The sequence below is a fragment of the Podarcis muralis genome, chromosome 5 (assembly GCF_964188315.1).
Source record: "Podarcis muralis chromosome 5, rPodMur119.hap1.1, whole genome shotgun sequence".
Classification (NCBI taxonomy): domain Eukaryota; kingdom Metazoa; phylum Chordata; class Lepidosauria; order Squamata; family Lacertidae; genus Podarcis; species Podarcis muralis.
The window spans coordinates 70,136,792-70,153,843 of record NC_135659.1 but is presented as its reverse complement, the minus strand read 5'-3'; the positions used below and the strand labels follow the sequence as shown (position 1 = coordinate 70,153,843).

The 17,052-nt window shown below is 42.5% G+C and overlaps 1 protein-coding gene across 9 annotated transcripts in view; it reads left to right on the top strand.

The window, feature by feature from the left end:
• The window catches only part of PPFIA4 (PPFI scaffold protein A4), a 108,458-nt gene that overhangs the window by 35,843 nt on the left and 55,563 nt on the right, over positions 1-17,052 (top strand). For 8 of the 9 annotated variants that reach the window (XM_077929126.1, XM_077929125.1, XM_028734702.2 and 5 more), the window contains one exon: positions 94-972. In XM_077929126.1, coding sequence (XP_077785252.1) covers positions 736-972 — 237 coding nt within the window. In that variant the 5' untranslated portion in view covers positions 94-735. Of the gene's footprint in view, positions 1-93; positions 973-1,355; positions 1,530-17,052 lie in introns of those variants that run through there. The other variant, XM_028734703.2, reaches the window with a different exon arrangement.

Sequence of the window (17,052 nt, the reverse complement as noted above, 5' to 3'; positions counted from 1 at the left end):
AAGGCAATATACTAATCTAAGTTCTTGAAAGGAAAAGAATTGCAAAGCAATAGATGGACACTTTTCTAATGAATAAATGTTCTTTCTCCACAGATTCTAGATCAAGAGCGAAGTACGACAGGAGGTATTTGGCAAAGGCGTAACCTTGCTTGGAGAGTGATCTGTCTGCTCTGACGCCACTCAAGACTTCACAAGCCATTGGCTGATCTGTCCAAGCTGACTTCCTGCTAACGATATCAAGGAAAATGAAATATTTCATGGACTTCCTAATACTTCTGAATCTTTCAAGGCAGCAAATGTGTGTGTATATGTGTGTTGAAAGGGGACATCCTATTTTCTGAACGACAGAGAGCTCTGCCATGGCTGGTGACCATCACTGGAGGGGTCTCAGGAATATATGCCAGAGTTATCTGGAACAACCCTCACAGGATTGCCCTTCAGTCCTGGGGTCTTGCTGGTCTTAATTACTTTATGTATTTGATGTTAAAAATGCTCTGATGACCTTTTCAGACATTGATAGATGTAATGTAAACTTCAGCTGTTTGCAAAGAGAAATGGAGGGTTTACGGACCTTACCATGCAGCCTGCATTTGACAGTTGCCACAACCTGCAGTTGGCTACAGTAACCATGTGACCTTAGCTTACTGTTTATAGAGCCTTAAGAGGCATCCTGAGGAGGAATTCCCTGCCAGTCTCTGATCTTACTGTAACGCGGGGCATTTGCCAAGTATTGCCATGATGTGTGAGGTAATGCCTACCATCAGCGAGAGTGACCCCATGGGGTCACAGCCGGGCTCTGATTCTGATGCCAACTTTGAACAGCTGATGGTGAATATGCTTGATGAGAGAGACAAGCTGCTAGAGACTCTTCGGGAAACACGTGAGACTCTGTCTGTGACTCAGGGCCGGCTACAGGAGACCGTGCATGAGAGAGACCAGCTGCAGAGGCAACTGAACTCTGCTTTACCTCAGGTAAGATCAATACACAGATTTTGTGGAAACTAAAAGAGGGCAACAGCAGGAAAAGTCATGGGCAAAGATACTGGCATGCCAGGACAGAGGGCATGGCTTTCTTAGTCTAATTTGAGAGGATATGGCTAAAGTTGGACATGAATGTAATGCATAATGCATTGGTTTCTCATCACTGTAGGCACTTGCTAGGGATGGAGTTTTGAAACCTTTTCTAATTACCTTCTAAATTAACTGCATAGCTGCTTATAGCGGGTACTATATAATACGACATTTTCTGCTTTAGCAAGGTGTTGGACTAGGTGAACTTTGAGGCCCCTTCCAGCTCTAATTGCAGCAATCACTTTCTCAGTGTTAATACTTTCTTGCTCCCAATATTTCAATAGCATTGACAACAGTGTCTTTCTGGACTGACTGGCACAACTCTGCAGTGGTTTTGCTCTGACTAGGAGATAGTGCCAGAAGACCACCAGTTGGCTCCACTGAAATTCATCTTGTTGGATGTAATAAGAGTCCAATCTTGCCGTCTAAGAAATTTAACATCCTTATGAAACTTGTGGGTAAGAACATAAGGGAACCAGAGGTGACATATCAGTGATGCCTAACTCTTTTTATCCTTGTCCTCGGATCCAGGTGTGTCTGGATTCTCTGAGCTGATGCTTGAAGTTGGTGGTGGGCTAGATGAGGTAGAAAAAGCTTAAGTGTAATTAAGATATGATGGGAGCTGATAATGCATGAGCCAGTCAGCCTAGGAGCAGGTGGGTTGCCTCTTCTGGAGGGGGTGCAGTTCCCTGTGAATGAGTAGGTTTACAATTTGGAAGTGCTCAATACAGCTACTTTTCCAGCTGATCGTTTGCTGGAGAAAAACTAGACATTGTTATACATGCTGTAGTAACTTCATATATACAGTCATAACTTCATATGTCTATCTATCATGATTGCAGGCAGTTCCAAGCAGGATTTGTGGGGCTCAGGAATTATAGGCCTAGGTCACAAATGGCCATAACTGCACCCATGTCTGATTACGATGGAGCTTAATCTCTCCACATGTCCAGGAAGGCTGTTCTGAAAGCTTGTGTAAGGAACATAAAATCTGGTTCTTGGGGAATTGGCCAGCTGCCACATGTAAAATACTACATTTAGCAACTGAATGTTGGTCTTTTTTGTAGCTATTTATTTAAAACTAGAGACTGCCTCAGTGCCCCAGGCTAAATTCCAAGGAAAAGAACTGTTCAGTCATAATTGTTTGCAGTTTTATTTCTAGAGTTGTTCTAATTAATTTCTAACACCTGAACTAATAGTGTGCCAATAACAGATTTCCTCTGATCTTCATAGTCCTTTTAATTTTGGTTCTCATTTCTTCCTAAGTCAGCTTGTATAGCTCAGTTGTTTAGAGCGTTATGCTGATAATGCCAAGGTTGCAGGTTCAATCCCTGTTTGGGACAGCTGCATAGTCTTGCATTGCAGGGGGTTCGACTAAATGATCCAACTCTACAATTCTGTGATTCCCTCCTGACTCAGCTTTCATGGAATTTGATGCAGCAGTGTGCTACCTGTTGGATGGGGCATGATGTGTATGTACATGTAGTGAAGGTTACTCTGTAACTAATTAAATGAAGTACAGGTAACTTGCATCTTATGCTTATTATACTGTACTTGAGTACAGCTTTATGCTAAACACCATTAAATAATTAAATAAATTTTGTGCATGGGGGTGGGAGGAGGCAGAGTGAGGAAAAAATGGCCAGCAATCCGTCAGTCTTTGGGAGAGTGGTTGAGAGAGTAATTGGAGTGTGGAGAGAGAGTGGAGGAGATAGCAGAGAGTTTGGGAGGTGGTTGAAGAGAGATTGGAGGAGGCCAGAGAGACTTGTGGCGGAGTTTGGAAAGACATTGGGGGAGGTTGGAGTGTGGAGGAGGTACTTGGAGAAAGTTGCAGACTGCAGAACAGCCCCCAAACACAAGGTATCATTGTCATCAGCTACTGAGCTCCCGTTGCTCGGTCCCTGCTCCTGCCAACCTAGCAGTTTGAAAGCACGTCAAAGTGCAAGTAGATAAATAGGTACCGCTCCGGCAGGAAGATAAATGGCGTTTCTGGCGCTGCTCTGGTTCGCCAGAAGCGGCTTAGTCATGCTGGCCACATGACCCGGAAGCTGTACGCCAGCTCCCTTGGCCAATAAAGCGAGATGAGTGCCGCAACCCCAGAGTTGGTCACGCCTGGACCTAATGGTCAGGGGTCCCTTTACCTTTACCTTTACTGAGAAACCAAAGAAGCAGAGGGTGGCTCCCATGCTGAAAGAGAAAGTGGTTGTGCTGGACTGTTTGAAGGATGGCATGCCTGTGTGTGCTGCGGCATGCAAATATGGACAGAACAAGTCCAGCCCCTGTGCCATCAAGGTGCGTGAGAAGGAGATTTGTGGCAGCAAGCACATCACAAAGGTGACCAGCCAGGTGTGGGACAAGGCCTTGGTGAAGACAGAGAAGGCACTGAACTTGTGGTTGGAAGACAAGAACTGTAAATGTGTTCCTGTGGAGGGCAGCATCTATCTCCAAAAGGCTCTCAGCCTCTATGACCGCTTCAAACCTTCCACCACAGTTGTGGAAAGCCAGCCCAGTCTGGCATAACAGCTTTAAGGTCCACTTCAACCTCATGAATGTCCAAATGACTGGGGAAACTGCAGCTGCAGACAAGAGGCTGCAAAAACATACCACGTGCAACTAAAGATGCTGATGTATGACAAGGTATATCTTCAATGCAAGTCTTCAGTGCAACAAGATGGTGCTGTTCTGGAAGAAAATGCCTGAGGTGACAGATTGCCAAAGCTGAAAAACAAGTCCCTGGCTTGCAAAAGATCCAGTGACTGTGCTGCTCTCTGGCAAAGTGGCTGGACACTTAATAAAGCCATGCTTGCTGTACAGGTCTCCTTCCTGTGGTTTGGCAATCCAACGAAAAGGCCTCGATGACTTTTCCATAATTTCTGGACTGGAAGGAACTGAGAGAGTCTCACCTGGAGTTTAAAGTGATGCTGCTTGTGGATACTGCTTCTGGGTAGCCCAAGGCACTCTGCTTTGGACGTAGTTCCCAATACGACTTCCCTCATTGAGCCTCTGGATCATGGTGTGATTCACTGCTTCAAGGTTGCTTACATGAAGCTCACCTTCTCTTGGATGATCAATGTGATGGATGTTGGAAGTCCTTCAATATTGCCCATTGCATCACCTACATCAAACAGACAGTGAATGCAATCAGGGCTGAAACAGTGAATGCATGCTGACAGAACACGTATTTGCATGATTTTGCAGGATTTCCAAGCATTGCCACTGAGCTTGAGGACATTGTGCCAGGCAAGTGGGTGGTGATAGCTTTGTTGACCATATTTAGGGGAAAAGCTAATTGGAGGCCAACAGGTATTGACTGTTGAAGAGCTTGAGGAACTGGTCAGATCAAGTTCAGAATGTGAGGATGAGGATGGTGAGTGTGAGACAGCAAGCTGGAACCTGCATAACTTTAATAAACTCATATCTGAAGTATGCATGCACACGAAAGCTCATACCAAGAACAAACTTAGTTGGTCTCTAAGTGCTACTAGACAATTTTCTTCTTGTTTTTTATATATATTTCTGCTGTGTCAGACCAACACAGCTACCCACCTGAATTTTATAAACTCTTTCAAGTAACAAAGCACGCAAAGAATGCAGCCTCAAGATCATCCGTGACATTACAGACCCTATGAGACCATAAAAGGAAATGCTTGACAAACCCAAGAAACAACAGTGGCAGTTGCCAATCACAATGTTCCTGATTAAGAAACCACCAGGAGCAACATTAGATGAGCCCACGCAACCCACCTGTGGTTCTAAACCACAGCCAAGCACTTTTTCTCGTCCGCACATAATCCCCCAAAGCATCAATTAGCAAAGAAGAGGAGGAGGGAGACTAAGAGCTGCATTTGTTCCTCATTGGTAAGCGCAGCAATGTTTTTTGAGGTTTCAAGAGGTTGCTCTGGCTTTACACAATTTTGCTTATACACTAAATGACCAGGAGCATAACCCTTGTGTAAGATGCGAGTTACCTGTATTACTACCTTTTACGTGAGGGAGAGCCAAATGTGAAGTTCTAAGCTAGCACATAGCACTGTAGGATATGAAGAATTTACCATCTTTTTGCAGTATGTTTATAAACAGATTGTCAAAAGCAGTGCTACAAACTCTTCCCAGCATGGACTTTGTGTGTGCCCTTAGCACAAGTACCTAAACTCATGAAAGTTTTAATAAACTTTTTTGACACAATAGTTGTATTCTGTGCAAATTCATAATTAGCATTTTTTCTACAGGTACTCTAACATTAATACTGTGATGCTATAGAGTGTTTATTCTCATGAAAATCCATCCCTGATAACCGAGGGGAAGCTGAACAGGTTTGGTACAGTGTTATGGCATGGTAGTACCAGCAGGTGGTGCTGAAATCTAGGGAAGACCCATAGCTGGTGCCCAAGGTAATGTTTTATTTATGCTAGCTTCCACCCCCCCACCCCCTGATTCAGGTGGAATCGGAGGTGTTCATTTACAATGCTACAGGAACTGCTTAATCATGCCTTTGCCTGTTTATTTTCTCCCAAACTGTTCCATTCTGTTACGCGTTTTAATAAGTTAGGCACACGCACAATAACATACTATGTGTGTTCTTCGTTTATAAGAGAACTTGGATGCCTCCAGTCACAATTCCAAGTATGAGCATTGTATCTTATCAACATCATTTGTTGCTTCTTTCGTGCATTCTTTTCAAACCCAAACATTTATTCCTTGCTCACACCATTTACAGTTGATTCATATTATATCAAGGGCATTAAATACAGATTTACACTGGGAAGACAGTTTATATAGGGAAAAGATACAGTGTTTATACTTGGAAGCTTGACAGAAGGCATTCAAGTTCTCTTGCAGAGGAACAACATACATACATATGACAATATTTGTCATAGGGAAAAATATGTGTAATACAGTTCCAGGGTGTGGTTAATGCCTCTGTCTTAAAGATGGCCTCCCTGGATCAAGAGGTCTTAGAAAATTACTGTCCCCTCTCTAGTATTCCTTTCCTGAGCAAGGTGATTGAGATGGTGGTGGCAAGCCAGCTGCAGGTACACCTAAAGGAAGCAGATTATCTAAACCAGGGGTTGGCAACCTAAGGCCCATGGGCCACAAGTGGCCCACGGGGGTTGTTTTACCAGTTCACAAGCTGCCCCCGAACCAAGCCACCCGCTCAACGAGTCCCCGCGCATTGAACTAAACTGGCACAGTGCAGTGCCACAAATTGCGTTGATGCAGACGCTGGAAAACACATCTGTGCAGATGCTGGAAATTGCGGGCGTGGGCGCTCATGTGCACCCACTATCCGGACCATGGAGGGATGAGCCCAGAGAAAATAGTTTGCTCAATCCAGCTTCACACGGTACTTAAAAGGTAAGAGAAGACAGAAAGCCCTGTCCTTAATACCTTGTTTTATCATAAATCTTGCAGACTTCTAGGCTGCGGAAATACTCTAATAATGGGTAACTATTGTGCTATTACATCATCTAGCACAGTAATTTTCGATGTTTACTGTAACAGCCTAGGAAAAGGCATACCTTACCCAACCAAAGATGCTGTGGGTGGAACACATTTTTTATTCTGACAAAGTCCCACTCGATTGAGGGTCCCTGTCAGCAGCTGTCGGTGGCTGTCAGTGGAGGAGGAGGAGGAACAAGCAGCCTAAAAGCAGCCCTTTTGGGCTTTCCCCCCTCCTCCTCCTCCACCTTTGCCGCTGTCGGCAGTGGAGGAGGACTGTATACTGTCAAAACAGGTGGAGGTTGTGAAATTCCCCTCAGAGAGGCAGATCTTGCACAGAGCAGGTCTCTGGGGCCATGGCCTTTTCATTGCCTACCCCATTAGCTGGTAGTTGAAATCCGGGCACCATAATGGGTGTCTCCCATATATTTATTATTTAAACTTCAGTGCTTAGAAGATTTCAAAGGGGATATATTTGGTCTACTTCCCACGTTACTCCTCCTGGAGCTGAATCTAGAAGTCATTCATACAAAATCAGAAAGTGGATTTTTTTTTTGCAAGTATTTGAGTCATACAATGGTGTACTAAGCTGCTCCTGAATTCTGGGCACACCACTATCTATCTCTCAATGAGATGTGAGTTAAGTATTCTACCCTTCCCACACACATTATAATTTTACTCAAAGGATGCATAAAATCCAAGCCAAAGTTTGACATTGGCTTGAATCAAAAGTAATCCATATACCTAGGTTTATTTATGTTTGTTTATTTCACAGCTAGATTGCAATAAAACCTCCAAGTGGTTTACAGTAAGAATTATCAGTAAAGAAAATAGTTGAAAACAACTATTTAAAACATTAAAAAAAAATCAATTCAATTACAGTATATGCTTAAAAGCCAGGTTAAAGTGCATGTCAACATTTTACATATTGGATAGGCTTGCCTAAACGAAAATGTTTTTAGCAGGCACCAAAAAGAGTGCAGTGAAGGTTCCTTGCCACTAGGAACAGCTGCAGTTTTAAAGCATTACAAAGATTTTGCACAAAGTCCAACATTAACTGACATGGACTTTTATTGTCTAAAGCAAATGCAGACAATGTGATACCCTCCTGAAGTTGTTCAACTATAATTCCCATCAGTCCCAGTCAGCATGGCCAGTGGTGAGGGTTGATGAGTGTTGTAGTCTATCAACATCTGGAGAGCATTGTGTTTGGCTACCTGTGGTCTTAGCATTCTTATTGAAGAAAATTGGTAGGCATGACACTGTGGCACTTGGCAGCTTCCAGGCAGGAGGATAATAAACCAATCCTAAATGTAGTTGTCACTGTCTCCTTGTTTCAAGGAGATGATTGAATGTGTATGTGTGTGGAGTGGGGATGGTTGAGTTTAGGTAAAGGTAAAGGTAAAGGTACCCCTGCCCGTACGGGCCAGTCTTGACAGACTCTAGGGTTGTGCGCTCATCTCACTCTATAGGCCAGGAGCCAGCGCTGTCCGCAGACACTTCCGGGTCATGTGGCCAGCGTGACAAGCTGCATCTGGCGAGCCAGCGCAGCACACGGAACGCCGTTTACCTTCCCGCTGGTAAGCGGTCCCTATTTATCTACTTGCACCTGAAGGTGCTTTCGAACTGCTAGGTTGGCAGGCGCTGGGACCGAACGACAGGAGCGCACCCCGCCGCGGGGATTCGAACCGCTGACCTTTCGATCGGCAAGTCCTAGGCGCTGAGGCTTTAATCCACAGCGCCACCCGCGTCCCTCATGGTTGAGTTTACCTTCAGTAAAATGCAGACAAGATTATTTGAAATCAGTGCGAGTGGCTGTTACTAATATTGTGTGTCCACAGCTCTGAGTCTCATGTGCATATCTCTCAGAACAGAAGAGAGCCCAGGGTTGGGATTAACCTTGGCAGCCATGTTCTGAGGTGATTATTTAGCAGGTCAACCATGAACCCCAAACTGAGACGCTAGGCCCTGCAGCATGCTGCAGAGCCTAGCCAAGGGTATGACAGCTCACTTTCTGGCTTGTAGTGAGAAGGGGGAGGACCTGTATTTTTAGAAGGGGGAAAGAAACTCAAATATTTCTTGCATTACGGTACTACCAACCCCAGGGTACTTTACATTCAGCTGAGCAGCAACTGCAGTCTGCAAGAACTTGGCAAGGGAGGGAGAGCTAAGCACTCAGCCAGACAGGCTGCTTACAAGCCCAGTATGAGCACCTTCTGGCCTTGACACATTTTGGTCTTTCTGCTTCCTCACTGAGCTGAGTGACCTTCTGCCCTTGGCAAATTCCCAGTTGGGTCAGCCAGATCCAATAAATTCCAAGCTGGTCAAAAGGTACCATGGCCCTAAATGGGCTCTGCCGAAGCTGATTTTCAGGCACACGCCCCTTTGTGGCCTCACATGCTCAATGCCCACGTCTTGGATTGAGAGCCACAGCTCTGGTGTCTGCACTCATCCATGTTGAGCAGCTGGGCAGAGAGCATGCCAGGTCAGCCAAGGGAGGGTTACGCCTCTCGGGCTCTGCAGCCGCTTGGATTAAGGGGCTGTGCGGATTTACTCTCTGCTCTTGCTTCAATTCCTCTCCCTCCGACGTTCTGTATAGGGAACATGCAAGCAATGCAGAGCAAACTAGGTCATTGCAAAGGGACTTTGTGCATCTGTGAGATCCTCTGGGGGAGGCTGCTGGCTCTCCCGGCTCCCAGCTTCTGCTTGTAGCATTTTTGCCTCCCTTACCAAGCCGCACTGCTGCCTCCCCTGGATCTTGAAAAGGGATGTGATTAGCACAGGCAGCAGATGGGGAATTTCCATGAGCTCCAAATGCCTCCTCTTGACAAGGGCTTCGCTGACACTATTCCAGTGCCCAGTTCTCCTCCTCCTCCCGGACAGACAGATTCTGCAAGAAGCAACTTCCTGCTGGTTTGAACCTCAGGCACCAGGGTCTGCAGCAGGACATGGAACTTAGGCTGCCTCTACCCTTCATCTCTGGATTTAGTTCCTGTTCTCCCCTCGGCCTGGCAGAGCCATGGATTTACAGATCAAGCTGGCTATGATTCCTCAGCATGAATACAGGGAACAAATCCATAACCATCCATCTGTCCAATGGCATTAATTTCAGCATGTACATGTATCAGGTAAGCAGGATACCCCTTACAGTGTCTGCCCACCATAGCTTTTCACCTTTTCTTGGTAGATGGAAATACTCCAGGCTCTTAAAGCAAGTGTTGAGGCCTGTCCGAACCTCCACAAGCAACTGCTTTTCTTCTAGTTCTACTTCTTTCAGGAGTTGTGTTGCCTATAGGCGTGAACTTTTGTTCATATTTGTTTCTTTTAAGAAATGGAGTATCAGTGCCATAGGCACTGATGCCATAGGCACAGTGCCATAGGCATAAATGTCTTGAGGGGGAGAGGGGGAAAGAGCAGTGTTTTTCCCCTTAAAAAATGTTTAGGGGTACTCTCACTTTCCTATTCATATTTAAATACTGCTCCTCAATAAGGCCAAACTTAGATTCACAAAATGTTTAGGGGTATGCGTCCCCCCATGTCCCCCCAGAAAAGAAGCACCGGGAAAGAGTATTGGGCACAGTTAGTGCTATCAGGTGATTCCCCTGACAGATAAGACAAAGAATATTTGCTAGAGAGTTGCATGGAGCAGAGATTTCCTACCAAGCTGAACCCTTATATGAAAAGTTCATTGAGTACAAAGAAAAGAGCAGTTGACCTTTGGGAGCTTCTGATTTATAGTGATCTGTTTACCCTAACACGCTTGAACAAACAGAGACCTGCAGATTTGGAATTTAGAAGTGGGAAATGCCTAAGTATGAACATATAGCCTGTTGCTTTCCCCCTGCTGTTTGAAGCTACTTTGTGAGCTGCCCACTGTACATCATGGTAAAATGGCCAGATCTTTGCTTTATTTTGAAGGGTCCATGTGAACTAGGGTCATACTTTCAAAGGGCTGAAGTTTTTCCTTCCTGGTGGACGATAGGTGATTTACCTTTTTTGGAACTAATTGCCATAGCCCCAAAGGCACTTCCCCAAGCCCTCTATGAGGGCTGAAAAAAATTCCAGGGAGTCTATAGTCACCAGACTCCTAGAATTTTGATTGGTAGCACCATGGAACTGGACAAAACACATGGCATGCATGTGGGATTGATACCTAAAAATTCACACCTATCAAAAAATGTGTGAAATTTTGTTTTCCACCCTCAAACCTGCCTACTCCTTCCTTTCATTTGTGTCTTTATGTATGCATACCTCTCAGGTAGCCTGTGAACAGACAATACATTTTCCTTCAGGAGCACGACCAGTGTTGCTGCTGCAACGTATTTGTATTTATTTTCCTGTGACCATCCTGGGCATCTATTGGATATGCCCAAGAGGAATAATAAAGTCTCTTTACCTGCTCTATATGCTTGACTAGTTTTGGAATTAGGCTGTGATTAGCATCGTGGATTGCACCTGGCAGTCTCATTTTTATTCTCACCTGATATCTCTCAGAAAGGTGACTGCATAATGGTCTATCTTACATCTCGTCATTTTCTAGCCCGACCTAGTGGCTTTTCCCCTGACAGTAGGATTGTAGGAAAAACCAATCTTTTAAAAGGGAATTAGATCAATTCATTTACAATAAAGCTACTAGTCATAGCGGCTACAAGCAGCCTGCACAGAGCCAGCAGACATCTGAATACCAGCTGCTGGGGACTAACCATGGAAAAGAACTATTGCCCTTATGTCCTGCTTGTGGTCTTCCTCTGAGTATCTGGCTGCATAATGTGGGAAGCACAATGCTGGACTAGATAGGCCTTTGGTCTGATCCATCAGGAGATGGGTTCCTTAAGTCCAATACTGATTCATTTGGACATTCTTTTTTCTTCTTTAAAATTCTCCTATGTGCACATTGGACTAATTATTATCTGTGATGCAGTTAATAACACTGATTGCTTCTGTATCTGTTTTGATCCACTATGCCTGGCACAAACAGTTATTCCAATTAGATGCCGAAAATGTGACTTACATCCTAAGTGGACCCAATTCATTCCTTGAACTCTGAGGCAAATCAGTAGGGAAAAGAATAATTGTCCTTGCATCTGAAAAAAATGTTCCACATTCTCCATCATTGCTGTGTTTGGCTCTTCCGATATTAAGAAAATCACTTTACATAATTGATATGCTCTTAACATTTAAAATCACAAGTTCTTTTGTTTTTGCTCAAACAGTTGAGGTGTGACAGATAACCCCTTAAGGTACCCTGTGCCAGATCCACTTAAGGCTATAAAATTAAACTTGATACCTTCAGCTACACTGGAAAGCAAACTAGAAGCAAGTATAGGTTTTAAATCTCTGATATAAAATGCATCCAATAATTCATTGCTTTTGAATACTTGAACAATTACATTTGGTGTCTTCTGACGTTTCTCAGTAGTCTTAAGTTTTTAAGAGTTCTTAATTGAGCCAAGATTAGGCATCCGTGTTTCACTTTCTAATCCATTTATAGGTGTCCCTGCCTAATCTGGAAAGCTTATGGCTATGCAATTTACCATCCAAGGGTTGAGAGAAAAAGGTCTGGCAAGGTCTAATCTAAAATGTCTGTTGGAAAAAGTATAAGCTTATAAGGGATTTCAGTAACTTGAGGATGAAGGACTTGTTAAACTTGTACACAAGACAACCATCTTCTAACGTAGTTCCAAAGTGACTAGGCAGCATAGGACTGAAAGGTAGTATTTAGCTTAACATTAGAATAAATCTCCCAAATCTTCATCTAATTGAATGAAAGCTCATGCCATAATAAACCAGTTAATCTCTAAAAGCTGCAGCCTTTTTGTTTTCTTGCTTCTATGTTAGGCGATTAGAACATCCTGCCTGGGGATACTGTAGAGACATTCTTCCTCAGTGGGATCATTCCATATCAAGTGATCCAACTTTTAAATCTCATGTCATCTAATTTTCTTAATATTTTGTACACTTGTTGAATAATCAAATCTAAAATTTTATTTTTTTATCTCATCCCATTTTTGAGTTATGAGGGTTTGAAATTTAAAAAATTTGACAATTTTGGCCTTCCCAGACCTACACAAAAACCTTAAAAGCTTAGCCCAAGATTGAGATATGTCAAGACCTAAAACACCAATCTTTCAGATCTTCATGGGCTTAAATATATGTCACATGATGAACTTACTCTAAATTTTAAATTTAAGTTGCAAAATTTTAAAGTGATGAAAAAAATTAATATGATTTTAAAATTCCAAATATCTGTACTGTATTGATCATTTAATATTTCTAAGAGCTACCTGCAGAATTTCATCCTGGGATCTCAATGGGGTTACATTACAAAAAAAAATATTTAAAAAAAATGTTAATACTTGTCTGCCTTATTGGGTTCTATTTAGGATAAATGGGTCTTCTCAAAGAAAAATATAACAGAATAAACAAGGCCACAACCATAATATTAGTTGCTTCAGGCATTTCGTTATAAAGTTATTTAATTAAAAGGTGTCTGAAAAGCTAGTCAGGCTTTTCTTTTAAAAATGTGTTCCAAAGCTGAGTGATAGCTTGCTATTGCATGATAGAATTAACACTTTGAAAGAAATATTGTTAGTACTTTAGTTCATGAAGCACAACAAAATACATATCAAACAAAATTATGACACGGCTGGAACTGTTTAACTGGTGCTGAGATAACATCCCTTCGATCCAGTTCTTATTTTCAACAAATGAGTACAGAAAAGAAGAAAAGTTCCTGAAAGACGCTTTGAAAGAGTGAAAGTGATCAGGGGAACACAAGGATTTCATTGCTACATCCAGTACAACAGAAATTGTGACCAATGTGTACTCCTTTAGCAATGACAGTGAGAAGTTTGACAGTGAAAGAGGTACAAAATCTCTGGATGTGACTGAGATAACTGGGTATGTGACCTGTGAATACAATAAAACATGTTGCTTAACTTATATGCTGTTGGTGGACTATGAAAGTGAAGAAGCAACTGTGACCTCCTTAGACCCGCCAGGGCCAGCATCATCATTTGTTTACCCATCTAGTCAGGATGTACTTAAGGTAGGGCGAGCACAAGTTCCAACAAGCGTTGAACCAAGGACTGCAACTGGCCGCACTCACATTTTGACAAAAAATGAAACGTGCAACCAGTGCTCTTGAAAAGCATTTGGTGTAAAGTATAATGTTTTCAGCCCCATTTAATGTGTAAGAGTCCCCCTCTCTAATTTTGTTTGATAGGCATTTTGTTGTAGCTCTTATACATATTAAATAATACATTTAACAAAAAGTTTATTAATTTTTTAATCATATTAATGTGAGTGGAGGCAGTGAGAGATTTTATTTTCTTGGGCTCCATGATCACTGCAGATGGTGACAGCAGTCATGAAATTAAAAGACGCCTGCTCCTTGGGAGAAAGGCTATGGCAAATCTAGACAACATCTTAAAAAGTAGAGACTTTTTAAGTACCAACAAAGGTCCGTATAGTTAAAGCCATGGTTTTCCCAGTAGTGATGTATGGAAGTGAGAGCTGGACCATAAAGAAGGCTGATAACTGAAGAATTGATGCTTTTGAATTATGGTGCTGAGCTCTCAAGAGTCCCATGGACTGCAAGAAGATCAAACCTATCCATTCTGAAGGAAATCAGCCCTGAGTGCTCACTGGAAGGACAGATCGTGAAGCTGAGGCTCCAATACTCATGAGAAGAGAAGACTCCCTGGAAAAGACCCTGACGTTGGGAAAGATGGAGGGCACAAGGAGAAGGGGACGACAGAGGACGAGATGGTTGCACGCTGTTCTCGAAGCTACCAGCATGAGTCTGACCAAACTGCGGGAGGCAGTGGAAGACAGGAGTGCCTGGCATGCTCTGGTCCATGGGGTCACGAAGAGTCGGACACGACTAAACAACAACAAGTATTAATTTTTAAAATTGCCTTTTAACTTTTTAAATTTTATAACTTACATTTTATATTTTGAGTAAGTCCACCATGTGACAAATCATATTAAAGTCCTAGTCCAACACTTTAAACACTTCTAGCACATAGCTCATTTTCAGGCATGAAGGCAATCAGTAGCAAGCAACATTCCTATAGGTGGCGGTGCAGTCTCTTGAACCAAAAGATAAATGCAACTGAATTTAAGGAAATGCTTATTTAACTTAAAAAAAACAAATAAAGTTATTAGCCAAAAAGTAAAGTACAAGTCAGATGCTCTACATGCACTAGTGTCTGATCACAGGGTTGATGATTAGGGCGATTTTCATTTTGGTTACAGGAAATTTGTCATGAACAACTCTTTGACGGTTTAAACATACAAGTTGCACAGTCTCTTTGTTTCCATGCAAGGCCCAGAGAAAGAGTTTGAATTAAAATTTGTCACTTGCCTTAATCCCTTTGTGTATACATCCTTACCAAATTTGGACTTCAGAAAAAAGGTGTGGAAACATTTTTCTTTCTTTCTCCTCTTCCTCCTCCCAGTTCACAAGGAGACTTCACATTCCCAGAAATTAAGATGATACAAGATGGGATATTGATCAGTTTAGGGGACATGTCTGTCTGTCTGTTAGACTAAATCTTAAAAGCAAGCATGCAACATTCCATCACACTTAGGGTAAAGAAACTGAAACCAGGATATGATTATGCAGGAAGGAGTATGGTTTATATACAGTATGTGTGGTGTCACTAGGGAGGAAATTAAGTTAAGTGATTGCTGGTGTGCTCCTAAGCGATCAACAACTCTGGCCAATCCCCCCCCCCCCAAATGACAATGGGTAGATCACTGTCAGGTTTTTTTATACTGGGAGTAGATCGCAGTCTCTTGGGAGTTGGATATGCTTGTTCTAGATAACAATTCATATCATTCCTGACCATTGGTTGCTCTGACTGGGGCTGTTTAGAGTTGGAGTCCAACAACAGCTGGAGGGCACCAGGTTGGGAAAGGCTGCTTTCACAGGACTTCCAGCCATGTTAGCTAGTAATTCCTCCAGAGTTATCAGAAAATGACCAAGATCCATCAAAATCCAGTGTTTTATTTATCAATACCTTGATGGGAAACCACTGGAAATGTAATGAAAGCTGCTTGGGTCTTTCCAAGAAAGATGATAAAATTATGTATTAAGTTTTAGTGACAGGCCATTCATGGGATGGCTCATGAATTTTGGAAACTGGTTGCAGTGCATATAGTCCAGTTCTAGCAGACTATTATATCTTCCTGTTTCTGTTAATGGAGCTTGCTACTATAATTCTTCTCTAAAAGCACTATTATTAATAACTAGCATAATGCCTGTCATGATGATTGGTGTGTGCCTGCAAAGGAATTGTATACTGCATACTTTCTACATGTGTGCCTTGTGGGCAGCAATTCACTTGTATAAGAAATGCACATGAATACCATTGGAGAAGGGGCTGAAAATGTACCCTGCTTCTCAGTGGCGTGTGGTGAATTCTTTTCATAGGGGACAGTTAGGGCCAGAGGCACCAGTATGTGAGGCCGATTCAGGGGGTCAATGTCCTGATGCCCCACATGTGGGCATCACACCTCCCTCCTTAATCTGGGCAGAAGCTTCCTGGACTTTGGGAAGGAGGCACTAGGCTTTAATAGTCTAATATACCAAGAACATCTAGCCTAGTCCCCCTAGTCCATTGACCACACACCACTGCTGCTTCTACTGACCCAGCGTTGAGAAGCAAGTGTGCTCCTGTATCTAGCCCAGCACCTTCGTTTATATAGTTTCTTTCTGGACTCTGTTTCTTGGTCACTCTATTTTTTAAAAAAAAATATTTTAAGTTTTTTCAAAAAATTAACCGACAAAAATCAACAAAAATCACAAAAACAACAAACATCAGAAATACAAACAGAAAAACAGAAAAAAGGAAAATGTAAAAAAAAGAAAATTTAGCATAAAAAGAACTCTCTTTCAGATTAATAACCTTCAAAACCTTATTTTCCTTACTTCCACCCGCCTTCCTTTCTTGTATTCCACTTTAGAAATTAGTTCAGCAAGATCATTCATTATTCATTTTCATCCTTTATCCCTCCCTTTATAGTCTTATTTATCTTAATTACTAGAACCCCTTCATTTCATTTTCAATGCCCTCAGCATTCATAAATTTTACAGTATTTTTGTAGATAGACTTTAAACTTCTTCCAGTCCTCTTCCACCTGCTCTTCTCCTTGATCTCGGATTCTGCCGGTCATTTCTGCCAGTTCCATATAGTCTATTACTTGCACCTGCCATTCTTCCAAGGTGGGTAGATCTTGCGTCTTCCAGTGCTTTGCAATGAGTATTCTTGCTGCTGCTGTAGCATACATAAAAAAGGTTCTTCTTGGTCACTCTAAAAATATGCTGGAATGTTGTGAATTGGGTTTTCTGCATATGCAAATGATGAAATCTTAGACTAATTTCCACTCTTGAAAGTCAGGAATATTAAAATTAACATGAAGCTTATTGCATCCTTTCCCATTAACTTGTCTGAATCCTCTTACAGACTGCCACATCTAATATGCATGTATTCAAGCTAGGCCTCTAGTGTCTCAGTGAAAAATCAACATGCACAC